Source organism: Penicillium robsamsonii (genome assembly GCF_028829455.1).
Source record: "Penicillium robsamsonii strain IBT 29466 chromosome Unknown utg000003l_segment0_segment0, whole genome shotgun sequence".
NCBI classification, from domain to species: domain Eukaryota; kingdom Fungi; phylum Ascomycota; class Eurotiomycetes; order Eurotiales; family Aspergillaceae; genus Penicillium; species Penicillium robsamsonii.
Genome location: NW_026643221.1, coordinates 4,301,274 through 4,320,583, shown reverse-complemented (window position 1 = coordinate 4,320,583; position 19,310 = coordinate 4,301,274). Strand labels below are relative to the sequence as shown.

The following is a 19,310-nucleotide window of genomic DNA, read 5'->3' as shown; positions in this document are numbered from 1 at the left end:
TATGAAATATATTGTGCTACCTGTACAGCAAGAATAGAAATGCTTTTAATTCAAAAGGCGCCACAAAATGGGTCGCATTAGGTGCTATCATTGGACATGGACATGCTATATGTGAAATACATATTGACCAAATATTTACATTTATTGCATGGGCTTCGACATGGGCTTGATAATGCCCTGCTTGATCATGACACGAGGCTTGGTGCCACTCTGGAAGCTTTCTTTTGTAGACCATTCGGGGCCTAGGGGCAACCGCAGGGATCGTTCGTACTGCTGCTTCGTCTCGAATTCATGAGGCAACTGGCTTGCCATGTACTTCTTGTTCTAGAGTAGAAAGTTAGTGGTTCATCTTTGTGTAGGAAAACTAGACTTGGCTTACCTTCTGGACTCGCTTCTGGTTGATAATGACCCGATCGAGCTTTGCGTCCTTGCGCTGCCCGGGCTTCACACCCGCAACAGTAGTCAGGTCTCGCTTTTGCTTCTTTTGCTGTCTCTTGCTGACACCTTCACCGGCCCAGCTGCCCCAGCCTGCGAGTGTGTTGTCCACAACCTTGTCGCCTTCGTCTTCAATAGTGTCCATCTTATCCTGTTCGAATTCTTGGACAACTTCATCGCCTGCAAAGGCTCTCTTCACGAGGTCGTGGTTCTTAAGCAAGACGGGCACCTTCTCTTCATCATCGCTGTCATCCTCGTCGAATTGCCGTTTGGCAACGGTTGCCTTGGCGTTCTTTTGCTTCTTGCTCTGTTGCTTCACCGGAACAGCCTCGGGCTGGGCAGCATCGAGTGAAATGTCAATGCTCTCTTGGGCATCTGGGGCAGTTCGGCGACGGTTGGTCCGTTCGGTTTGAACCAACCAAGGGTTCTCCTCCTCCGTGGGGGTATCCTTTTGCTGATCGGGAGAGTCGCGTGAAGATTGTGAAAGCTTCTTGTTGCCAGAAGCTCCTGACTTGTGCTTGGTGGAACCGTTGACAACAATGTCAACATCATCGTCTGATACTGCCTGTGCAGCTTCATCATCGGAATCTAGCTTCTCCTCAAATTCATTCTTGGGCAACGGCTTTGCGCGAGACTTAGGGTCGGTCTTCTTTGATTGACCGAACTTTCGTCGACCGACCTCCGACTCTGCCTCAGACATAGAATCCTCTCCATGGAGTTCACGATTGAGTTGGCGAAGCTCCGCATCATTCTGTTCTTTGCGGGCGGCGTCGGCGTTTTTCATGAATTTCATTTCGAAAAGGTCGGCATGAGGCCCCTTCACGCTCTCCCCAGCATCATTACTACCCTCGAGGGCCTTGAGCTTCTTCTGGATCTTTTGTCTTTCCACATCAGAACCCTCCTCGTTCCAAGGGTCCTCCTCTTCTGACTCGGAGCTGGAAGAGCCTAAGTAGTCATCATCTCCATTAGAAACACGCTTGCCTTCGATTCTCTTCCGTAGCTCCTCCTCTCTTTGGGCCAAATCGGCTGCACTGTTGCGGGCCTCTTCGTCCCAAGCAGTGCGACCGGTCTGTTTCAAGCCCTTGGCCCATTTGCTCTCACGATGCTTGGAGCCCATGCGAGCTTCGGCTCGCAAACGCTCGTTCTTCTCCTGGTCCATGTCGTCCATATCCACGCCGGCTTCCATGAGCGCATCGTGCTCCTGCTTCTCCATCTTCTCGCGCTCTTTGCGGTGAACACGGCGATAAGACTTGCTCTTGATCTTCTTAATGCGCTTTGCGCGAACCTCTTCTCGGAAAAGTAGGTCACGTCGCTTGCGGAGTTCTGCGCGACGGGCCTGGATCTCCTCAATAGGAATATTGCGGGCTTGTAATTCTTCGAAACTCTGGATCTGGTCCTCGGCTGTCTTGCCTTCAGCCTCAGCCAGCCCACTCTCCACGAGGATGTTCTGGATGGCGTTTTCGAGGTCTGTCTGCGGCTTCGCAGATTCCAAACGGTGAGTCTGCTCAGCATCAGGATCACGTAGCGGGAAGGAAAGGTGTTCGGCTCTGCGGTTGGCCTTGACGGTCTCGAGCCAGCGGTTCAAAGTCTCCTTGCTCTTCTCGTAGGCAGCAGTCCGGTCAAGTCGGTCCTGTTGGCGTTTAGCTAGAGGGGCATCTAGCTTGCCTGGAATGCCCGATTTTGATGCCTGGACAACAGAGTCGATGTGTTTGAGCGAATTCTTGAGGCGAGAGTCGGTGATTGAGGGTAGGAGATCGGCGACGGTCAATTTGTTGGCGGATGTCAATCCGTATTCCGAGTGCTTGCCTTGTTCTTGTGACTTTTGAGTACGTTTCGTAGGTTTTTCGGTTTCCATAGACTGGACAAAGTCTTGTAGTTTTGAAAGTCCGTGAGGATCAGCATCGGCATCGTCGTCTGAGATAGAAAGCCCGTCGTCGCTGGCATCGCTTTCACTGTCCCCCTCTGACCCAGAATCCTCGTCGCTATCATATTTCGCAGCCCGCTTGGCTTTCGCAGCAGCTTCCTGGGCCTCCTCCTCCTCAGCCGCTATATTCATATCCCAGGCGGTGGCAAGGTCAACAGCGTCTTCTCCTAGGTCATCGTCCTCGTCGTAGTCTTCACCGTCGGATTCTTCGTCCGACTCGTCGACATCCTCAGACAAGCTGATCTCTGTAGGCTTCTTTGGCTTGGGTGCCGCTTTCTTCGGCTGGGATTTGGACTTGGATGCGCGGAAAGTGAAGCCCTCGAATCGCTCTTCGTCGCTCTCACCGAGAGCTTCGTCACTGTCCAATTCGCTGTCGTTGTCGCTGTTCACTTGTCCGAGCGTCCATTCGTGTCCCTCACTGTCGCTGCCACCATCGAGGCTTCCGGTGTCCTCGGTTCTGCGGCGTTTGTAGTGGGCGGCGGGATCCTCCTCATCCTCGTCGTCATCGCCGGTGTTTCTCTTGCCCTTGAAGGTACCATCATCGTAGGCTCCAAGACGACTGCGCTTAACACCCAATTTAGTGTGAATTGTTTTCTCTGCGATAGACAGTGCATTCAGCGACCGAGTGCTTTTCCGCTTCGGCGCTGCTTTCTGCGTAGAGCGGTCTTTCGGACCCTGCCGTTGAGTTTGGCTGCGAGGCATAGTGGCGGAGTCAAAGAAATTAGATTCTTGACTAAGAAAAAAGCTTCAGATCAGTACTAAAAAAGTACCAAATGATCTGATGGCTGCTTTCAAGAGGGGTGTAGATGGTGTTGAACTTTTTTTCTGGCAGAAAAAAAGTTCTCGGCGCGGAGATTAGCGCGACCCGTTCATTCGTCGAGTTTTGTCTCCCAACTCCCTCCGGGACAACTCGACTTGCTCTATCCCCCTTCTGTTCCAACTTCAAGGCTACAGAACTGTCGCTATAATGAAGCCCACACAGCCAATGATGGTGCGCTTGCGCTTGACCACCAAGCAGGTCAATGGTGGCTATTACAAGGGAAACCGGACCGGCTCCATGGGTCACTTCGACAAGAGAGGCACATACAGGCCTGATTTGTCAAAGCACCGTGTTTATATGCCCGCGGAAAAGCTCGAAATTCCTGGGTGGACTTACACCTCCGAGACTGCGAAGGAGCCATTCACGGTGAGCATTGGACCCCATTTGATACCAGTTGGAAATGTCGGATGCTAACATGGGTATAGCTCGGCCCCTTCGTCACAAAACACATGGGCAAGACACCGTCGAACTACGTTCAAGACATTGAGAGAAATGGCCGACGAGTTACCGTGATCAGAGGATTTGAGGGCAACGACTATTTGGAGAAGTGGGCCGAGACCGCCGAAGCCGAAGAGGCCCGACTACAACCCGCACCACAGAATATCAAGACGATTGGGACCAAGGAGACACTGCAGACCGAGAAGATTGAGCAGATTCAGAACCAAGAGCCGGCCCGAACGCCTGAGACGCCTCGGGCCAAGCGCAGCAAGTTCCTTTTCTAGAAATTCCAAAAGACTGAAACCGCATAGCGGGGATTGTCTATGTGTTTTCAACTGCATGTGAGTGTGCAGCAGTTCAGGCGCATACAAATACTCTCTAATCTTTATGCCAGCTACCCAGCATACCATCCACAACCGCCTTCGCTGGGCATCACTCAACTCGTTGATCAACCTTCTCTCCGCTGGTTGATTGAATATATCCCATGTATTATAGTCTCTACAACATCAACTTGATTCGGACCACGGAAGACCTCGGTGCATCGGTAGACGTGCGCCATTTGGCATCGAGACCGGAGTAATTGTGTACTATCTTGAGAAATTCCATAAATATCAGACAAAAAAAAGTTTAAGTAGTCTCTCGCCTCTTTGGGCATTTGTTTGTTGTCATATCTTTTTTCTTTGTATTTTTTTTACTTGGAAGGTATATAGTAAGTTCCATATAATTTGTAAGTATATCCGTCTATACGTGTATCTAGCTCACCTCAGCTTAACTAGAATGTTCCAGTGGCAATGGAAAGTACCTGGGCAGGTCTCGGCGATATGTGGTCCGTGCGTAGTCCGATAAGCCCGCCATGCTCTCCCGTATCAGCACCCGACAGCGACGGCGATGTCATAGTTCTTCACCTTTCTTTCCCTCCCGGTGATGGCTTGCGTTGATTTGTTTCTCTGCATCTAGAGGGCTCATTTGATATAGCCTGCTGATTATTCCCCCATCAGGTAGCTCCTGCTGCAACCATGTTTCAATCCTTCACGGGCAATTCTCGTCGCCCACGGCAGGTGAACCTCAGTGGCCGAGCCACTAATCCCTTCGCTGCATTCCCCGGAAACTCGCCTAATAGACAAACTCCTCATGCTACAAATCCAGAGAGCGCAGTTGCCATTGCCCAACGGGAGCGAGCGCTGAGACAACATGAGAGAGATCGACAGACCGCATCTCGCACCGTCCAGCGAGTTTGGCGGGGTCATCAGAGCAGGAACACAACATATAAGGCCTGGAAGTCTGAATGGGATACTTTTGAATGGGAGAGAGTTACAAGCGCCCTAGGATTTGACGATGATCGGGGTCCAACGTCAGAGGTCGAGCGTCTGGAGTGTTTAGCACGTCTTTCTGCACCCCCATATCCCACAGCAGACCAATGTTTGGACCAACTCAGGTTTCTGGTTCAGTTTGTGGGAATGGTAAGAAAGAAAGATGATGTTCTGCGTTTGGTGTACTTCTGCAATGTCTTTCAGCAGACCTTCCATGCTCTCCCCACGATCGCTACGGAAAATGAATGGACCGAGCTATTGAAACGGCTGGCAATCGCTATTCTACATGCTCTAGGCTCAGCAAAGGACAACCCGACTCATGAAGCAGCAGTTCTGCCTCTCCTTCAGACGATAGTCTTCCTGATTGATTTGATACCGAAGAGGATGGCAACGATTGCCAAACAATACTATCAAACCATGGCCTTTTTGACAAAGAACATTGAGCTTTTAAGAGGCACTCTATCACCGGAGCAGGTTACGAATGCTGTCCTAGCCCTTCTGAGGCCAATCACCTCAGAAACGATGACAGCGTACGAAGCGCTTGCGACGTCCTATCTCACAGTTCCGAACCTGCCCACTTATCTCGGTGAGCTTGATGGATTGGCGCACCAAATCAACTACAAATTACTGGCGCCTGCGATCGAATCGTGTATCCCCCTGAGCAAAGAACGCCTTTCTACCGACGACGTCGAGGGTATCGAGGGTCGACTTTGGCTGCTTGCATACCTAATTTTCTTTCACCGATATGCTCTTCCAGGTCAGGCCAACCTGCAAGCGCCGGACCTCGGATTCCTGAATGTGGTCTCTGGATTGCTTAACTCAACATCTATCTATCTGACACGGTACTTGGAGGCGGACGAAAGTGGCCCAGATCCAATCAGGGGACCTTATCTGAATCAGTTCGTCACAGATCAAGTCAGTAGCCTGATAAACCAAAGTAGCATCACAGGGTTACTTTCTCGCATCAAAACATCCCACCTTTCTCACACAGACTTATCAAACAACGAATCCAACGCCTCGAAAGAAGCAAAAATTCTTGCTACATATGCTCTGAACCTGCTGCGAGTGTTCCCGCGACGTGGAGACGACATTCGAATGTGGTTATACCTGGGTTCGGCACCTTCAGCAGGTCCGACTTCCGGCCAACCAGGTGCGAAAATACCGGCGATCAAATATTTTTGGCAGGCATCAAAATCCAGTCGGATATTTGACATCGTCAGCAAGGATTCAACCCAAGTTCTTCCATTGCTACAACCGCCACAAGACGGGAACCAAGAAGATCAGGATCAGGAGTGGACGATCATTCTCCTCTTTTTCGAGCTTTACACATTCCTGTTGAAAGTCATGGACGACGAAGAGTTTTTCTCGAGCGCCTCACCATTTACATCTTCAACAAATGTCTTGTCTTCGTGGACGAAAGAGAGTGCGCTGCCCCTTGAAGACATCAAAGACATGACCGTCTTCCTCAAAAATCTCGCCTTCACCCTCTACTGGAATGTTGCCGACTTGACCAAGAAAGGGCCTGTTCCGTCATCCGCTGTGGATCTTAGAAGTTATTTTAACAACACGGTTCAAACATCTGAACCAATGCAGCGTTTTGAAGTGGAGGTCAAGAAGGAGATCAATGATCTTCCCGGTGTGACAGGTATCCCACTTGACTACTTCAAAGGCCTGGTTACAGGTTTGCTCAGAATGCTGCATGAGCGAGAGTAAGTTGATGATTTATTCGATATGATGTAAGAACTTCAGCTAACGCGGTTTCAGTTCTCGACGCAAGTTCCTTCCTCAAAACCATTGGCTGATGACAGATCGATTCGACATGGAAGGCTTTATTCCAGCCGTTGTGGCAGAAGAGGAGAAACGCCATGAATTCCAAGACGACGATGAAGATTCTGAACCAGATCTTCTTGACGATGAATACCCAGAGCCTTCTGAGCTTGTCGGCAATAGTCATGCGCGACGACTAATTCACATCCAGGCCATGCGAAATAGTCAACGAAGACAAGCTCATAACAATGCTCTTGCCGCCATTGCGCCACGGCTAGAGATACTTCGAAACATGCCTTTCTTCATCCCATTTGCCACGAGAGTGCAAATCTTCCGTCAATTTATCTTCAGGGATCAACAGCGTCGCCGAAAAGGCTTCGTGGATCCTGAGTCTTGGCGCCTGTCTGTGGCCCAAAACGCCATGATAAATGGACCTCCTGAGGGTGCGGCGAATATCTTGGCGCGACACCACGCGGACATCCGCCGTGAGAGTGTGTTTGAAGATGCATTCTCCCAATACTATAGCTTGGGCGACGGGCTCAAAGAACCAATCCAGATCAGCTTCATCGACCAGTTTGGGGCAATGGAGGCCGGCATTGATGGAGGTGGTGTGACGAAAGAGTTCCTGACTAGCATCACTTCGCAAGCCTTCAAGACTGATGACTACGAGAGCATGTTTGCGGAGAATGATCACCATCTACTGTATCCCAGCCCGACAGCTGTTGACCAACTCAAAAAGGTACTGAGCGAGGCTGGACTCACAAGCTCAAGCGCAGAATGGCAGGATGACGTGCGTGGTCTTCTTCGACGGTATGAATTCCTCGGCCGGGTCATCGGCAAGTGTCTTTACGAGGGAATCTTGGTCGATGTCAACTTTGCACCATTCTTCCTCTTGAAGTGGGCCTTGACAGGAGGCTCTAGGTCTGCGGTGAAGGAATCTTCCTATCGTGCCAACTTGAACGATTTGAAGGACCTTGATGAGGGATTATACCAGGGTTTGGTAAGTAGTGTCGCCCGGCAAGCCTGGGGTTGTGTTTTCTTTTTGAACCTGCAGCTTACCAATTTGTTTCACCAGTTACAACTGAAGAATTACCCTGGAAACGTGGAAGATTTCGGTCTCGACTTCACCATTAACAACGTGATTCGGATGCCCAGTGGAAATAACCGCACTGTCACGGTAGAGTTGAAACCAAATGGCTCACAGACCGCCGTGACAAACAAGAACCGATTGGTCTATATTTCCTACATAGCTCGTTACCGTCTGCAGTTGCAACCTGCTCTACAGACAAACGCCTTTTTGCAAGGTCTGGGCCAGATCATTCAACCTGCCTGGCTATCCATGTTTAATCAATCCGAGTTGCAAACCTTAGTGAGCGGAGACAAGGCTGATATTGATGTGGAGGACCTGCGACGGAACACTCTCTACGGAGGTGTGTATGTGATTGGCGATGATAACTTAGAACACCCCACTATTGCATTATTCTGGCAGGTCATGCACGAGATGACGAACGAGGAGCGGCAGAAGGTTATCCGGTTTGTGACATCAACCCCTCGAGCTCCATTGCTCGGGTTCAGCCATCTCCGTCCCCACTTCAGCATTAGAGACTCCAGCGAGGACCAGGAAAGATTGCCAAGTACCAGTACTTGTGTTAATCTCCTGAAGCTCCCACGATACTCGGATGCAGAGACGTTGAGGAGCAAACTGTTATATGCAGTGAGCTCGGGTGCTGGATTTGACTTGAGTTGAGAGGGACTATTTGTACATTTTTCGAGTAGATAGTTAATTATTGCATGAGTAGGTTGAAAAGATAATACTTGAATATGTACCAATGTCCGAGGTTATACTTAATAAGCCCTTAAAGCGGCAATCCCGCCCAAATAGGACTAGTGTCCCCATCTACGGGCTCTGAGTTTTCCAGAACCAATTGCTTTTGGTTCAACTTTTTTTTCCCTTCAACCTCCCCCTCAATCTTCCGTTCTCTCTTTCTTTAGGGAAAAGTCTTCCTTTTCTTTTCGAATCCTTACGAAAGATACAAAATCTCAAAAAAACACGAAAAACCCAGAAAAAACTTTTTCACAGTTATCTTATCTCATCCCCGATTGTGCGGTGTGTTGTGTGGAAGATTTTCTTTCAACGCCTCCATCGACTTCATTTTCACCTGGTTAGTCATTTCGCTTTTTGTCTCCCTCTCTGATCGAGTCATCTCTGCTTCTTCTTCTTCTCTCTCTCTCTGGCTCGCGCATGCTATACATTTCCGATTCCCCTCTCCCCGCTAACCCGCTATCCAGTGCTCTGCTCAAGTGAAATTTCTCTAAACTCTTTGTTTCGTGGATACTTTGCTGTACGGCACCCCTCTCTTTTCATTGATTCACCCCTCGTTTTCTCGTTTCCCTTTTGGTTGTTTGCCAAAGAGACTGCATTCAACTGCAGTGTAACCTTATCTCTTATGCCTCCTTGATTTACCCCCTCCCCCTCTCCGCGATATGCTCGGAATGCACATGCTAAAACTTTTTTCTTAGTGAAAACAGCCGCCATCATGTCTGCTGAAGCCCCCACTACCGCTCCCGTCACCGACAACGTTGTCGCCGCCACTCCTGAGGAGACCAATGGCGCTCCCGTTGAGGCCACTCCCGAGGCCGCCGGTGATGCTGCCAACAACCAGCCCCACTCGGCTTCCCTCTACGTCGGCGAGCTTGACCCCTCCGTGACTGAGGCTATGCTCTACGAGCTTTTCTCTTCCATTGGTCAGGTTGCCTCCATCCGTGTCTGCCGTGATGCCGTCACCCGCCGCTCCCTGGGATACGCCTATGTCAACTACAACAACACCGCTGACGGTGAGCGTGCTCTCGAGGACCTGAACTACACTCTCATCAAGGGCAAGCCTTGCCGTATCATGTGGTCCCAGCGTGACCCTGCTTTGCGCAAGACTGGCCAGGGTAACGTGTTCATCAAGAACCTCGACAACGCCATTGACAACAAGGCTCTCCACGACACCTTCGCTGCCTTCGGTAACATTCTCAGCTGCAAGGTCGCCCAGGATGAGTTCGCCAACTCCAAGGGATACGGATTCGTTCACTACGAGACTGCCGAAGCTGCTAACAACGCCATCAAGCACGTTAACGGTATGTTGCTGAACGACAAGAAGGTCTTCGTCGGTCACCACATCTCCAAGAAGGACCGCCAGAGCAAGTTCGAGGAGATGAAGGCCAACTTCACCAACATCTACATCAAGAACATCGATCTCGAGATCACCGACGACGAGTTCCGCGTCATGTTCGAGGCCTTCGGTGAGATCACCTCCGCTACCCTCAGCCACGACCAAGATGGCAAGAGCCGTGGCTTCGGTTTCGTCAACTACGCCAACCACGAGAGCGCCGAGGCCGCCGTGGCTGAGATGAACGAGAAGGAGGTTAAGACCCAGAAGCTTTACGTTGGCCGTGCCCAGAAGAAGCACGAGCGTGAGGAGGAGCTGCGCAAGCAGTACGAGGCCGCCCGCATGGAGAAGGCCTCCAAGTACCAGGGTGTCAATCTCTACGTCAAGAACTTGACTGACGATATTGATGATGAGAAGCTCCGTGATCTTTTCACTCCCTACGGTACCATCACTTCCGCCAAGGTTATGCGTGATGCCGCTGAGCGCTCCCCCTCTCCCGAGGGCGAGGAGAAGGAGGCCAAGGACTCCGAGGAGAAGGAGGTGAAGACCGAAGAGAAGGCTGAGGAGAAGACTGAGGAGAAGGCCGAGGAGAAGGCTGAGGAGAAGAAGACCGAGGAGACTACCGAGGAGAAGAAGACCGAGGAGACCACTGAGGAGGACTCCGAGGAGAAGAAGTCTGAGAAGAAGGCCTTCGGTAAGAGCAAGGGCTTCGGCTTCGTCTGCTTCAGCAGCCCCGATGAGGCCTCCAAGGCTGTCACCGAGATGAACCAGCGTATGGTCAACGGCAAGCCCCTCTACGTTGCTCTCGCTCAGCGCAAGGATGTCCGCCGCAGCCAGCTTGAGGCCAGCATCCAGGCTCGCAACACCATCCGTCAGCAGCAAGCCGCTGCCGCTGCCGGTATGCCCCAGCCTTTCATGCAGCCCGCTGTCTTCTACGGTGGTAACCAGCAGGGCTTCATGCCCCCTGGACAGCGTGGTGGTATGCCCTTCGCCCCCCAGGGCGGTATGCCCATGCCCAACATGCCCGCTGGACGTCCCCAGTACCCCGGTCCCTTCCCCCAGGGTGGCCGTGGCATGCCCCCCAACCAACAGCTTCCTCCCAACTTCCAGGGTATGCCCATGGGCATGCAGGCTCCTGGCGGTATTCCTAACGGCATGGGTTACCCTATGCCCCAGGCTTTCGGACGTGGCGGCGGTGGCCGTGGTGTTCCCGGTATGCCCATGAACATGCGTGGTGGCCCCGGTTTCGGCCGTGGTGGTCCTCAGATGGGTCGTGGTGGTGGTCGTGGCCAGCCCGCCCCTGGCGGTCAGTCCGCTGGTGGCGAGCCCGCCTCTGCCAACCAGGCTCTCCTCGCCGCTCCCCCCGCTCAGCAGAAGCAGATGCTCGGCGAGGCTCTTTACCCCAAGATCCAGGCTCAGCAGCCCGAGCTTGCTGGCAAGATCACTGGTATGCTTCTTGAGATGGATAACGCTGAGCTGCTTGGCCTGTAAGTTACACCGATTTTTTTTATTATGTGTGAGACATGATTTACTAACTTTCTTCCAGGCTCGATGATGAGGAGGCTCTCCGCGGCAAGGTCGATGAGGCCCTTAACGTCTATGATGAGTACATGAAGAACAAGGGTGATGGCGAGACCGAACCCAAGCCCCAGGAAGCCGCCAAGGAGGCCCCTGTTGAGGAGAACAAGTCTTAATTGATGTGTTCTTTTGTCTTCTCGGAAATCTTGGACGCACGTTTTTGACGACTTTTCCTTTCTATCATTATTTGTTCCCATTTTTTACCCTGTCCCCCTACATCTCCCTCTGATCCTGATATCCCTCGGTTCGAAAAGTTTGTTCTTAGGCAGTCACCTTCCTGGTGTTTAGTGAATGCGGTATGACATTCGGATTTTTTTTATTTTTCCGGTTTCCCTAGTATGTGACCTATTTCCATTTACCTTCCATTTGGACTGGGCTATATTGAATGTCCTCGGGCGATATTGGCACTGGTAAAAGTCTTTTTTTCTTAGGCACTGGGTGTGGTTCCTTTGGCAACTTTTCGCCATCTTCGTTTTTATTTATTTATTTTATTTTTTTCCGCTGGGAGGGATTTGTGAAGTTTTTTTCCTTTCCCACACCTCTTTTGCTATTTTCTCCAGGTTGTGATTCACTCAATTTGAGTGTCAGATAGATTTATGAATTCCTCACGGAAAGAGTCCGGTGGTCCTTGTGTTTGTTCTCGGGTTCGAGAGAACAGCGCCAGACAATTAATGGGATGACCGTGGCCTATTTTGCTTCATCAAGTTCCTTTCGTAGATGAGCGATGTCTGTATTTCCTGAGACTCTTCAACCCCTTAGCCACTATCGTCCGGGGCCGTCTCCGATGACTCAGCATGTCTCGATCACGACGGTGGATGGATGATTTCTGTGGAAACATCGAGGTGTAGAGAACATCTCATTCACACGAGATGATATATGCACAATGGCATCGGAATTTGTACCTGAGACATCTGAGATTGGCTCCTTGACGGCACACTCGAACGAGCACAGCCAGTTCGTCGGTAGTTCGAGTGGCGTCTATTTCATCAAGACAGTGAAACGTGCATTCAACGGCCTAGATGGGCCGGGTTCATTTGAGTCCAGTTTCCCTACAGCAGAAGAAACACTCGTCGGTACCGAAACCTCACCTCATGACAAGCGCCAGCGCACCTCATCCGTCAAAGACACCGCTTCGTCCTTGGAGGTGGTCGAATCTCCCGCAGAATGGACCTACGACCCATCATTGACGGCATCTCTGGGAACTCTACCACCCTCAGATGTGGCCAAGGGCCTAATGATGATGTATTTCAAAGTCTGGCACCCTCTGTTCCCGTTCCTACATGGTCCCACTTTCTTGCAGGTGATGGAGAAGGTCTACTCCAGTGGAGATCAACCTCCGCACGCGCAGGAACCATTCCCAGACCATCGAAGTACATGCTGGACAACTATTTTCCAATGTGTCTTTAATCTAGGCAATCTGCTAGCGCCGGACTTGGATCTACCGTTGGGATCGAAGATCCAATCACCGAACAGTTTCAAGTCTTTGCTCGGGACTCTCTCCTCTCGACATGATACCGTCTCCCTACAAGCGCTTCTAGCCATCCAAGTGTACCTCGTCGCGACCATGTCGCTTCGACAAGCATCGACTGTCGGAGGCTGTATCCTACGCTCGATGCTTCATGCTGGTCTCCACAGGTGTCCATTTCGATACAAGCAACTCTCCACCCACGACCGACAACTACGGAAGCGGGTATTTTGGTGCGCTTATGCGATTGATCGATACCTGAGTCAGGCTTTGGGTTTGCCACTTGGTATACAGGATTCTGATATTGATGTGTGTCTGCCTGCTGCCCGGGAAATGCATTCCCCTCGGAGCCAGGCGACTGAATCTGTAAGTGGGAGCTCTGCCATGCAGTACGGTAATAAGGAGGACCACAGCAAGGAAATTATTCTTGCTAGCTACGTCGATTCAGGGACTTTGACAGGCCGGGCATTGGAACTCTTCCATAAATCAATATTGGTTCGATCTGTTCGTCGCACTTCGGTGTTGTTCCTCGTGACAGACGTCCATAAGTGGTGGAATGGCCTTCCCACCGGTCTTCAAAGAAAGCCAACGGGAGGATCTGCAATGGTGGACACTGCGTTTGATTTTGCTCCTTTTTTTACTGTGCTATATCAGCATCTCATTCTGATCATTCACCGGCCTTCGCTGTCGCTGGATCCATCGGCTGCGGAATTCTCTTCTGGATTGCAAACTTGCATCGGGGCTGCCCGGGCTATTCTTTCGGCGCTCAGGGTGCAAGTTGATAGCCAGCAGACTCTATTCTGGCCTGGCTTCTTGTCGGCTGCGTGGATGTCTGGGTTGGTTTTGGCATTGGCCTGTCAACTGAACCAATATGTGTTGAGAAAGGGTCTTCAGTATGCTTCTTACTCTGGGATCTTCAATCGATTACTATGTATTAACTACTCGATAGGGAAATCGAAGAACTTTCGGGATTCCTGCGTTTGATGTCTACTCAGTGGGAGACAGCCAAACACTGCCACATGTCGCTCTCAGTGCTGGCGGCAAAAGTCCAACAGTCAGGAAACGGTTCTGATCCAACAGAAAACTCCCAAGCATATGTGACGAGGGGCTCTGAAGGAAGTCCGACATTTGTGGAATCTTTAAATGCACGCGAGGAGAACAGACAGAGACTTAGTCGTATATCGCACTTGCAAGAAGACCCTGAGTTATCCGCAGAATCGTCCGACCTTGAGCAACGGAATAATACATGGGGAGAATCTATACACAGGGGGCAAAATCCCACGCTGTTTCCTTCGGCGTCGATGCACCCACCACAACTGAACGAGCAGGGAATCCTCACCGACATATCCTCTTCACTGCATATGAATTTACAGGACACGGAGCCCACACAGTTTGAGGGGATATCGAATTTCGACTTGAACATGGTTGATTTAATCGATGGCGCTAACTTCGACACTCTGTTCGATATGATCGGACAGCAATTCCCAAGCTTCTAAGACCATCCTACTCACTACTGATTCAAAACACGAAACAATTTACAATCTAGCAAACAAGTCTACTTTCATAATACCAAAAAGGCCCAGCCAAAATAATCATATTATCCACGCAGTGGACATGGATATTTCTCTTCAACGCTCTTGTATCATGGCTATTTCCCCCCGCTGTATCAAATGCTTATGTATCTCATAGCCCGGGCCCAAACCCCTCCATCATCATCAACTCTGGTGTTGCGCATGAGGCCTGAAAAGCAAAGCCCGATTAATCCGCACTCTCCCATTCCGAATCTCCTGGCAATAGTAGTCAGCCTGCAGCTCGGCCGCCGCGAGAATAGACGCCTTGTTGGAATGGTAATCTCCGGGCACCTTGATAGAGACGCATAGTGGGTGATCATGATGCTTGGCATGGGCGGAGATCGAAGCAGTGTTCGTTCGAATGTAAGCTGCGACTGTGCGCATGAGTGTCTCGTCGTTAGAATGGGAGTCCCGTGGTTTGATGTAGACGTTCACCCAGTTGCTGACCTGGCGGGGATCGTACTCGGGCTCCGGGATTAGTTCCCCGTCGAAGTAGAACATGCTCTGCATCTTTCCGAGGTTGGGATTGGGGATGCCCATGCCTTGGATACGGTGTTGCGTACCTTGTTTTGTTTGGAGCGCCCTGATGTGGTTGGAGGGAAAGGAGGAAGATGGGAAGGAGTGAGGATAGAGGAAGGATGACTCGAGTGCTGTTTGGAATTAGAATCTGTTCATGTGCTCTGTCTAGCAACTTCTTGTTTATAGTTGGGAGCCTAAACAAAGGAGTTGTGATACAATACCATTTTCAAGTCTTTGATCTATTCCAGGATGTCTTTGTGCTGTGTTGAGTCTGTGGGAGATTCCCCAGTTTGAGATCTGCCTGGTTTATGACTCGAAAGAAGTCTGTGTATTCCTTCTGCCTACTCTATTATGACAATGGACCTTTCAGGTTGAGCTTCAAAATACAATATATGCATTTAATTGGCCATTTCGACTAGCACGGCATAACAGTATGAAAGGCGATGTTATCAGGACATACTGTCGTCGAATCTCAGACTCAAATGATCGAGAAAGCCATCTAAATGTATTGCTTTCATCTGGTTGTAGGCAGTAATATCATTTATGGAGGACTAGGCTGCTTAAATTATTGACCTTATACAGCTGAAAATTAGAAGGAAAAAAAAAAAAAAAGATAGTGCAATTCCCCCAGTCTATTAAAGACCCAGTCTAACTATGTCACCTGCTTCAATCATAAAAAAGATTTCTCCCCAGAGACCCCAAGAGCAAAACACCGCCAAACATTTCCCATGAATCCTTGCACTATCTCCGAAAAAGCAAAGCCCGATTAATATGAACAGACCCCCTAGCCACCTGCACTCTCAGATATTCCGCCGACAGCTCCGCAGCAGCAATAATCGACTCCTTATCATCATGTTCTCCGGGTACCTGGATCGAGATGCACAGGGGGAAATCGTGGTGCATAGCATGACCAGTGATGCTGACGACTCTTGTGCGGATACAGGTGACGATTGTGCGCATTATGGTGAGGTCATCGCATCTATAGTCGCGCGCGTTGAAGAATACGTTCACCCAGCACGTTGTTCGAGGGTTGTATTCGGGCTCTTGGATTGATCTTCCGTTTTGGTAGAACATCCCTTGGATAGTGTTGGTTGGGTTTGTGGGTTTGCGGCTGGAGGACTGACCTTTTTTCTTGGTTGACTTTGTATTTTTGATAAATGAATGGTGAGGCGAGTAGATGGATTCGAGCGGCTTTGGCTTGTTTGATGGCCCGTCTGAATGCTTTTTGGGTGATTGTGAGGCCCTGATATAGGGTGCTGATCCCGTTTAAATGTTGGACACTAAGACAAGAGCATACCGATATTGTTTCCATTCCTTGTATATGAGGAAAACAGGTGTCATATTTCTATAATGGCATTTTCAGCTTTCTGAGTTAATGGGCTCCTGATCTGTTCCGTCTTGTGCGAGATGGCTTTGATATTCTCTTTCTGGACATTCATACAAATTTACAGTCAAGTGATCTTTCTAGAACGGTTATTAAGAATGCGCTGCTTATTACTTGAAAGAAAAGTGTCTACAATTTCTATTGTCTGATAATCAAGGGTCAACTGATCTGTCTATCTAAAGTGTTATTGTGGACGATTAGAGACAAGAATCCAAAGAAAAGAAGGAAGGAAAGATAGAGGAAAAGAAAGACAATGGGTTGTCTCAGACTCTCTTTCAACCCAACTTCTCAATCTCCAGACAAACCGCATCCACAACCCCTTGAGTGTCAGATGTCCCTCCAAGATCACGAGTCAAAATACCCGCAGCACAAACCCGTTCGACACAACTCATCAATTGGGCAGCAGCATCCTTCTCTCCAATCCAGACAAGCATCTCCGCCGCCGACCAAAAGGTAGCAACCGGATTCGCAACCCCCTTCCCAGTGATATCAAAAGCACTCCCATGAACCGGCTCAAAAAGCGACGGATTCTTCCGCGTAGGATCTAAATTACTAGAAGGCGCAACACCAATCGACCCAGCCAACGCCGCAGCAAGATCCGACAAAATATCCATATGCAAGTTTGTTCCGACGATAGTATCAATCGACTCCGGCTTCGTCACCATCCGAACAGTCATCGCATCAACAAGCATCTTATCCCATTCCACATCGGGGAAGTCTTTCGCGACAACCGCCGCAACTTCATCCCACAACACCATCCCGTTGCGCATGGAGTTGCTCTTCGTGACAACAGTCAGGAGCTTGCGCGGCCGCGATCGAGCAGTCTCAAACGCGAATCGCATAATTCGCTCAACACCCACCCGTGTGAATACAGCTACTTCCGTCGCCGCTTCCCATTGCTGTCCAACGTGAGACCGTCCGCCTTGTCCCGCATACTCGCCTTCCGAGTTTTCCCGTACGAGCATCCAGTTAATGCCGTCTGTTGCGGTGTTGAGGGGACATTTGGTTCCTGGGAAGGTACGGACTGGTCGGACGTTTGCGTATAGCTGGAGTGGGCCGCGGATGGCAAGAAGTAGGCCCCAAAGGGAGATGTGATCCGGTACGTCTGGTTCTGTTAGGATTGCTGTTTACCGGTCCGATAACTGGTAGGATGGTATGCAGTATAGAGAACATACCGGGTGATCCAACGGCACCGAATAACACGGCATCGTACTTGCGTAGAGTGTCGAGGTAATATTCAGGTACATATCGTCCGGTTTGCTTGTAGTATTCGGTTCCCCATGGGATATGCTCAAAGTCGATCCTGAATGTACCGAGGGTCTTTGCGAGCTTCTCGACGACCTGGATAGTAGCACTGACTACCTCGGTACCAATGCCATCGCCTGGGATAGAGGCAATGCGGTATGGATTCTTTGAAGCCATATTCAGGAAAAGTGCGACTAGAGAAGATGTGATGATTATTTCCAGAGAATTAAATGCAGCTAAACGTTCAGACTATAAATATGGCTGCGATCAATATGGGTGGGTGATAGTTCATCCTGCCATATACAGCTTTTGACCAAATGGCCGCTGTAGCGACAAGCTGACCTTCGGCAGAACTTTCAGGCGATAGGATTTGCCGTGCGCCACTGTACCACACGCTGCTCGACTTTTGATCAGCCACATAAATAAAATGTCATCAAAATCAAAAGAAAGACGACCGGCGCGTATAACAATCGCCTGCAACGTATGTCGCTCGAGGAAACAAAAATGCAGCGGCCTCAAACCCATCTGCGAACAATGTCTCGAGAACAATCGACCGTGCAACTGGCCTGAACAGCTTCGAAGAGGACCAGAGAAAGGATATGTCGAAGCACTGGAGAATCGACTCAAGCTCACTGAGAGCATTCTTCTGGATTTGCTCCCACATGTCTCGGATGAGCAGCTTTCGGCTGCGATTCCGCGCCGAGAGAACAGCCAAGATCACGGTACTGGCACGTATATGCCATTTCCTAGACTTGCGAAGAGGGGGATTGAGAGTTGGTCGCAATTCCCTCTTGATACTTCTCACGGTATTCGGGGGTGGCAGCAAGCTTGTACTGAACCTGCAAGGGTGGGTTTGGAGACACAGGGCTCTAAGAAAAGGCGTTTGCAGAATGAAAGGTCTGATGGTTCGGTTCAAACGTCTGCTACAATTCGAGAGATTGATGGAATTGTCAATGAAACACCGAACCGTCCGGTCCTCGAGTCATTAGGTAATGCACACGAAGAGAGTGCTCCGGTGGAGAGAATGAGTTATTGGCAGGGAGCCCCATCAGTCGAGTTTCAACATCAGTTTCTCTGGTGAGAAAGTCAAAGTAGACTTCTTGATTCAAGTCCGTTCCATATCGTTTGAAATACCCTTTTTGCCCTATGACTACCGAGTTCAGCCCATAAAGATGGATTTTTAATCGCAAGTGAATTTAGGCCGCAGTCAACTCATCAGATAATGATCGGCTTTCTACTCATATAAGTCCTGGTGATTTTCTATGCTCATGGTGATGACTCAATGCGTACATGAAGGTGTGATATTTATGTAAGCTATCTCATGCTCACAACCTCTTTCTCCTTATCCATTGTTGCTATAATCAGCCGGGCCGTATCGTTCGCGCTGTTTGCATGGCCGAGAATTCAACTCCCCAGCAGGTCCGAGTCCCTCCAACTCTTTTTGAACCGTCTGCGCAGTGCTCTCCACGGCTTCATTCTGGGATCCTCCCATCCCAGTGGGGTTGGGTCCTCCGGAGTTCGGGTGGCCCGCACATGCCCATTTTTATCGAAATCAACTGGGTACATTTCACTGCGTTCAACCGCCCGAGAGTGTTTTCGAGGCCATGTATACACCTTTATCAAACAGCTTTGTGCCGTTAAAAGTGCCTAGGATTCCTTTGTGTTGTGTTGTTGATATCCAAACTTCTTTGTTGGTCCT

General features: G+C 50.0%; 8 protein-coding genes across 8 annotated transcripts; 5 read left to right on the top strand and 3 right to left on the bottom strand.

Moving 5' to 3' along the window:
• Positions 1–141: 141 nt before the first annotated feature.
• On the bottom strand, positions 142–3,061 carry N7447_006373 (UTP14 family protein; the record flags this gene model as incomplete). Its single annotated transcript, XM_057230635.1, has 2 exons — positions 142–324; positions 380–3,061. 2 exons carry the CDS (start codon positions 3,059–3,061, stop codon positions 142–144), a joined length of 2,865 nt encoding a protein of 954 aa, XP_057085725.1.
• Positions 3,062–3,326: 265 nt separating this feature from the next.
• Positions 3,327–3,901, top strand: N7447_006372 (mitochondrial 54S ribosomal protein mL41; the record flags this gene model as incomplete). Its single annotated transcript, XM_057230634.1, has 2 exons — positions 3,327–3,545; positions 3,605–3,901. 2 exons carry the CDS (start codon positions 3,327–3,329, stop codon positions 3,899–3,901), a joined length of 516 nt encoding a protein of 171 aa, XP_057085724.1.
• Positions 3,902–4,633: 732 nt separating this feature from the next.
• Positions 4,634–8,441, top strand: N7447_006371 (HECT-type E3 ubiquitin-protein ligase; the record flags this gene model as incomplete). Its single annotated transcript, XM_057230633.1, has 3 exons — positions 4,634–6,636; positions 6,692–7,694; positions 7,770–8,441. 3 exons carry the CDS (start codon positions 4,634–4,636, stop codon positions 8,439–8,441), a joined length of 3,678 nt encoding a protein of 1,225 aa, XP_057085723.1.
• Positions 8,442–9,231: 790 nt separating this feature from the next.
• pab1 (polyadenylate-binding protein) lies at positions 9,232–11,543 on the top strand (the record flags this gene model as incomplete). The annotated part of the gene is made up of 2 exons (XM_057230632.1): positions 9,232–11,336; positions 11,396–11,543. 2 exons carry the CDS (start codon positions 9,232–9,234, stop codon positions 11,541–11,543), a joined length of 2,253 nt encoding a protein of 750 aa, XP_057085722.1.
• A 767-nt stretch (positions 11,544–12,310) lies between these two features.
• N7447_006369 (transcription factor domain-containing protein) lies at positions 12,311–14,388 on the top strand (the record flags this gene model as incomplete). The annotated part of the gene is made up of 2 exons (XM_057230631.1): positions 12,311–13,785; positions 13,842–14,388. 2 exons carry the CDS (start codon positions 12,311–12,313, stop codon positions 14,386–14,388), a joined length of 2,022 nt encoding a protein of 673 aa, XP_057085721.1.
• A 219-nt stretch (positions 14,389–14,607) lies between these two features.
• Positions 14,608–15,003, bottom strand: N7447_006368 (uncharacterized protein; the record flags this gene model as incomplete). Its single annotated transcript, XM_057230630.1, has 1 exon — positions 14,608–15,003. One exon carries the CDS (start codon positions 15,001–15,003, stop codon positions 14,608–14,610), a length of 396 nt encoding a protein of 131 aa, XP_057085720.1.
• A 1,638-nt stretch (positions 15,004–16,641) lies between these two features.
• Positions 16,642–17,788, bottom strand: N7447_006367 (uncharacterized protein; the record flags this gene model as incomplete). The annotated part of the gene is made up of 2 exons (XM_057230629.1): positions 16,642–17,489; positions 17,542–17,788. 2 exons carry the CDS (start codon positions 17,786–17,788, stop codon positions 16,642–16,644), a joined length of 1,095 nt encoding a protein of 364 aa, XP_057085719.1.
• Positions 17,789–18,038: 250 nt separating this feature from the next.
• Positions 18,039–18,692, top strand: N7447_006366 (Zn(II)2Cys6 transcription factor domain-containing protein; the record flags this gene model as incomplete). Its single annotated transcript, XM_057230628.1, has 1 exon — positions 18,039–18,692. The coding sequence occupies one exon, from the start codon at positions 18,039–18,041 to the stop codon at positions 18,690–18,692; it is 654 nt and encodes a 217-aa protein (XP_057085718.1).
• Between the last annotated feature and the right edge of the window lie 618 nt (positions 18,693–19,310).